General features: G+C 50.5%; 1 protein-coding gene across 1 annotated transcript in view; it reads left to right on the forward strand.

Moving 5' to 3' along the window:
• Positions 1–2,963, forward strand: part of LOC107299778 (ranBP-type and C3HC4-type zinc finger-containing protein 1-like) — a gene marked incomplete at its 5' end in the record, with an annotated part of 18,256 nt that extends 15,293 nt beyond the window's left edge. The window contains one exon of the mRNA XM_029286868.1: positions 2,883–2,963. Coding sequence (XP_029142701.1) covers positions 2,883–2,963 — 81 coding nt within the window. The remainder of the gene's footprint in view (positions 1–2,882) is intronic.
• Between the last annotated feature and the right edge of the window lie 2,555 nt (positions 2,964–5,518).

A 5,518-nucleotide genomic window follows, 5' to 3' on the forward strand; every position in this document is an offset into this window, starting at 1 on the left:
TAAGTCGAGGACTTTCCCTGCCCGGGAGCGCCGCGCATGCGTGGTTCCGCCCCCTGCGCCGGCCGAGGCGTAGCTGGCAAGCGGCAGAGATGGAGCAGGCCGACCACCAGCTGGCCCAGCCCAAGGGAGGTAAGGCACCCGCCGGAAAAGGGAAAAAAAAATGGCGGACAGCCTTGCTTGGCGACCCCCGTGAAATGGTTGATCGACCCCAAATGGGGTCGCGACCCATAGGTTGAGAACCGCTGATCTACAGTTAGTCAAGATGGAGAAAACCGACTCGTTTAATGACTGTGGCGGTGGATTAATGACCATTGCAAAAAAAAAGGTCATAAAATTGGATACGGTTTAGGAGCCGCAGCTTTACGACTGTGATAAGAGTTAACAGTCGTAAGTCGGGGACTCCTTGCATGCCCATTTTTGAGGGGCACGGTCTCGTCCTTGCCGGTCCCGCACCCTCTTTTGACGCTCTTGTGCTTCTTTCATTTTAGGGCTCGGGCGACACCAGCGGGGGCTGCCGTTGCAAAGTGAACGGGGTGTCCTGCCACCCAAATTGCCAGAACTGTCATTGATCCAGAGACGCCTGAAAAATCAGATTTTTTTTTCCAGACACTCCGCTCGCCTGCAGGAAAACACGGGAGGCCTGGACGACGGCCGGGGGGTGACTTTGGGACAATTGCCCCGGGTTCTTCTCCTGCGTGACCAGGGACCTCCGTTCCCACCACGTCCATCTGGGAAAACTCTCCGAGGTGGCCACGGGGCCGAGGATGCACAGGGGGCGTATTTTCGTCCCCCCCCCCACTCCTATGTCGGTTGTGCCCAGAACTTGACCTGTTGGTTAGTTTTCACTCGAGATGTTGCTTCGTCTTTTTCGTAAAAAAAAAAAAGAAAATGCAGCATGATCCGATCCCTTTTTTTTTTGAGCTTTCCAGGTCGGATCTCCGGGATCTAACGAAGCCACGGATGCTTGCCACTCGTCGCAGTAGTAAAACCAGACTTTGGAGTTGCAATTTTATTTACAAAACAAACCACAATTCTTCTCCTTTGTTGGTTGTTACGGAACGGGACGCTTGGCCTCCCTTCCCCTTTTACCCTTGTTTTGCTCTAAGGACGTTCCAACTTCCTCTGTGATATGAGACCAAATCCGGATCAGATGGAGCTTTGGGGTTAAGGGGTGTGTGTGTCTGTGTGTGTGTGTTACCTCTCCCGTTCCCCTCCACCCAAATCTAGTTTCTAAAATTTAAGGCAAAAAAGTACCGCAGAATCTTTCCAGAGAATGGGAGAAGTCCGCAGAATGAATCTTCGACGGCTGGGAATTAAAAGTTGCGGAATTGCTAAAAAGGTCTTCTCTCTCTCTTTTTTTTTTTGAAAAAAAAAATGCACCATTTTGTGAATTTACTACTTGAAATTATAGGAGGAGATTCTCAGTCAATCCAGGACGTGGTTGTCCCAAAGGTGCCTTTTTTTCAAGAGGCAAAGTGGACTGTCCTTCGTTTTTCCTTGAAGATGTTTTGCTTCTCATCCAAAAAGCTTCCTCAGTTCTGGGGAAGAACGAAAGAAGAACCAAAGAAGGTCCTTGGATCAGAAGCGGAACGTCTTCAAGGAAAAACAAAGGACAGTCCACTTTCCTCTTGAAAAAGCACCTTTGGGTATACTAGGAGGTGTAAAAATAATGGGGAGGGTGTAGTTGGATAGTTTTCAGAAGTCTGGAGAACCCCAATCTAAAGATTTTCAGGGGACTGGAGGCTAAAACATCTAAGGAACGGTTGCTGGAATTGGGTAAGTCCAGTCTAATGAAGAGAAGGACGAGGGGGGACAGGATAGCAGTGTTCCAGTATCTCAGGGGCTGCCCCAAAGAAGAGGGAGTCAAGCTGTTCTCCAAAGCACCTGAAGGCAGGACAAGAAGCAACGGATGGAAACTAACCAAGGAGAGAAGCAACCTTGTAGTCATGGGGGATTTCAATCTGCCATCAGTGGGCGAAGCGTCGGCGGCAGCTCAGGAGTTCTTGGCTTCCATGACGGCCTTGGACTTGACCCAATTAGTACATGCCCCCACTCACATAGGAGGACACACACTGGATCTAATTTTTGTCTCCGGCCAGTGGCAAAATGATCTGGAAACAGGGGAGGTAGTTACTGAGCCTGTCATGGTCAGATCATTTACTCCTGAAGATGGACTTCCGGACCGCTCCCCCCTGCCGCAGGGAGACGGAACCGCGTAGATGGTTCCGTCCCAGGCGCCTGATGGACCCTGAGAGGTTCCTGACGGAGCTTGGGCCATATCCAGAGGATCTAGTTCACGACTCGGCGGAAAATCAGGCGGCGGCCTGGGAAGCAGCCGCTGCCGCGGCACTGGACCGAGTCGTGCCTTTGCGGCCTCTGACCCGGCGCAGATCNTAAGTCGAGGACTTTCCCTGCCCGGGAGCGCCGCGCATGCGTGGTTCCGCCCCCTGCGCCGGCCGAGGCGTAGCTGGCAAGCGGCAGAGATGGAGCAGGCCGACCACCAGCTGGCCCAGCCCAAGGGAGGTAAGGCACCCGCCGGAAAAGGGAAAAAAAAATGGCGGACAGCCTTGCTTGGCGACCCCCGTGAAATGGTCGATCGACCCCAAATGGGGTCGCGACCCATAGGTTGAGAACCGCTGATCTACAGTTAGTCAAGATGGAGAAAACCGACTCGTTTAATGACTGTGGCGGTGGATTAATGACCATTGCAAAAAAAAAGGTCATAAAATTGGATACGGTTTAGGAGCCGCAGCTTTACGACTGTGATAAGAGTTAACAGTCGTAAGTCGGGGACTCCTTGCATGCCCATTTTTGAGGGGCACGGTCTCGTCCTTGCCGGTCCCGCACCCTCTTTTGACACTCTTGTGCTTCTTTCCTTTTAGGGCTCGGGCGACACCAGCGGGGGCTGCCGTTGCAAAGTGAACGGGGTGTCCTGCCACCCAAATTGCCAGAACTGTCATTGATCCAGAGACTCCTGAAAAATCAGATATTTTTTTTGCAGACACTCCGCTCGCCTGCAGGAAAACACGGGAGGCCTGGACGACGGCCGGGGGTGACTTTGGGACAATTGCCCTGGGTTCTTCTCCTGCGTGACCAGGGACCTCCGTTCCCACCACGTCCATCTGGGAAAACTCTCCGAGGTGGCCACGGGGCCGAGGATGCACAGGGGGCGTATTTTCGTCCCCCCCAGTCCTATGTCGGTTGTGCCCAGAACTTGACCTGTTGGTTAGTTTTCACTCGAGATGTTGCTTCGTCTTTTTCGTAAAAAAAAAAAAGAAAATGCAGCATGATCCGATCCCTTTTTTTTTTGAGCTTTCCAGGTCGGATCTCCGGGATCTAACGAAGCCACGGATGCTTGCCACTCGTCGCAGTAGTAAAACCAGACTTTGGAGTTCCGATTTTATTTACAAAAGAAACCACAATTCTTCTTTGTTGGTTGTTACGGAATGGGACGCTTGGCCTCCCTTCCCCTTTTTCGCTCTAAGGACGTTCCAACTTCCTCTGTGATATGAGACCAAATCCGGATCAGATGGAGCTTTGGGGTTAAGGGGTGTCTGTGTGTGTGTGTTACCTCTCCCGTTCCCCTCCACCCAAATCTAGTTTCTAAAATTTAAGGCAAAAAAGTAGCGCAGAATCTTTCCAGGGAATGGGAGAAGTCCGCAGAATGAATCTTCGACGGCTGGGAATTAAAAGTTGTGGAATTGCTAAAAAGGTCTTCTCTCTCTTTTTTTTTTTTGAAAAAAAAATTGCACCATTTTGTGAATTTACTACTTGAAATTATAGGAGATTCTCAATCAATCCAGGACGTGGTTGTCCCAAAGGTGCCTTTTTTTCAAGAGGCAAAGTGGACTGTCCTTCGTGTTTCCTTGAAGACGTTTCGCTTCTCATCCAAAAAGCTTCCTCAGTTCTGAGGAAGAACAAAAGAAGAACCGAAGAAGGTCCTTGGATGAGAAGTGAAACATCTTAGGAAAAACAAAGGACAGTCCACTTTCCTCTTGAAAAAGCACCTTTGGGTGTACTAGGACAGGGCTTTTCAACCCGTGGGACGGGCACCACCTGTGGTACATGGGCACCTGGCAGGGGGTACGTGACCATCCCAGAAAAGTGGTAGTCGGGAAGGGGAATGAGCTGAACCGGTGGCAGCACCGCACAAGCCTGAGCGAGAGACGGCTGGAGCTGAAGGGCTGTCAGGGCTCAGCGGAAGCGCCAGGATCAGCACCAGGCTCCAGCTGGAGCTCAGCACTGATCCTGGCACTTCTGCTGAGCCCTGAAGAAGCGTCGATCAGCTGGAATGTTGCAGCCTCTCCAGGGTCTTGTGATTTACATTCAGAGGCTTGGCAACTGATTCATATTTATGACGGTCAGAGTGTCCCAGGGTTATGTGAAGTGACCAAAACTTGCTGCAACCACCCAGCAGACGGGGGGGGGGGGGAATAAAAACCAAACACCCCCCACCCCACCCCCTCTGCCAATCCTCCACAGAAATGCTCACAACAATGGAAACCTCAGACAGGAGGAAGAGCGCCGCCGGGCGGGCAGGCAGGTGTCTTGCTCGGCTGTGCCTTGGGGGGCACTTTTTTCAGAGCCATTGTAACTTCGAACAGTCACTAAGCGAACTGTTGTAAGTCGAGGACTACCTGTACTTTATCACTTTTTTCTTTTTTTGGGTCATCAAGTTTTTGATACTTTGCTAGGCGACTGGTGGTCCTCGGATGTTGCCATATCCTAAAAATAGTACAATGGGTGAAAAGGTTGAAAAGCCCTGAACTAGACATACTCAATTCCAGCAGCCATTCCTTATATGTTTTAGCCTCCAGTCCCCTAATCATCTTTGTTGCTCTTCTCTGCACACTTTCCAGAGTCTCAACATCTTTTTTACATCGTGGTGACCAAAACTGGATGCAGGATTCCAAGTGTGGCCTTACCAAGGCCTTGTAAAGTGGTATTAACCCTTCACCTGATCCTGATTCTATCCCTGTTAATACAACCAAGCACTGTGTTGGCTTTTCTGGCAGCTGCAGCACACGGCTGGCTCCTATTTAGGTGATCGTCCACTAGGACTCCCAGATCCCTCTCACAGTTGCTACTGAAAGACTCCACTTTGAAGTGGGTCAATTCGCTATGGCCAATTCACAGCGGCCATCTCACCCCGGAACAATTTTAACAATTCAATTTAATTACTGAAACTAATCTCAGAAAATAATTTTAATTTTTGTCACTCACCTTCCGTCTCGTCCCTCCTTTGGCATCCTTTAACGATTCCGTTCCACGGCGAGTCGTCGCAGACCCGCTCCGCTTAGCCCAAGCAGAGCGAGGAAAGAGAGAACAAAGCTGGATTCAACCGGCACCATCCTTGCACGCCGCTTTAAGTAAGTTAATACCGCATTTCTTTATTTTACACAATTACAAATCTACAAGTTTAACATACGTACAGGAGTATACAAAAGAGCCACGCGGCCCAGGGTGCACGACCGAAGGGCTGTGTCGATCTCCATTTTTTTTCCCCCTCCACTGAACT

The sequence above is a fragment of the Protobothrops mucrosquamatus genome, unplaced genomic scaffold (genome assembly GCF_001527695.2).
Source record: "Protobothrops mucrosquamatus isolate PMUCROS unplaced genomic scaffold, P.Mucros_1.0 scaffold5454, whole genome shotgun sequence".
Taxonomy (NCBI): Eukaryota; Metazoa; Chordata; class Lepidosauria; order Squamata; family Viperidae; genus Protobothrops; species Protobothrops mucrosquamatus.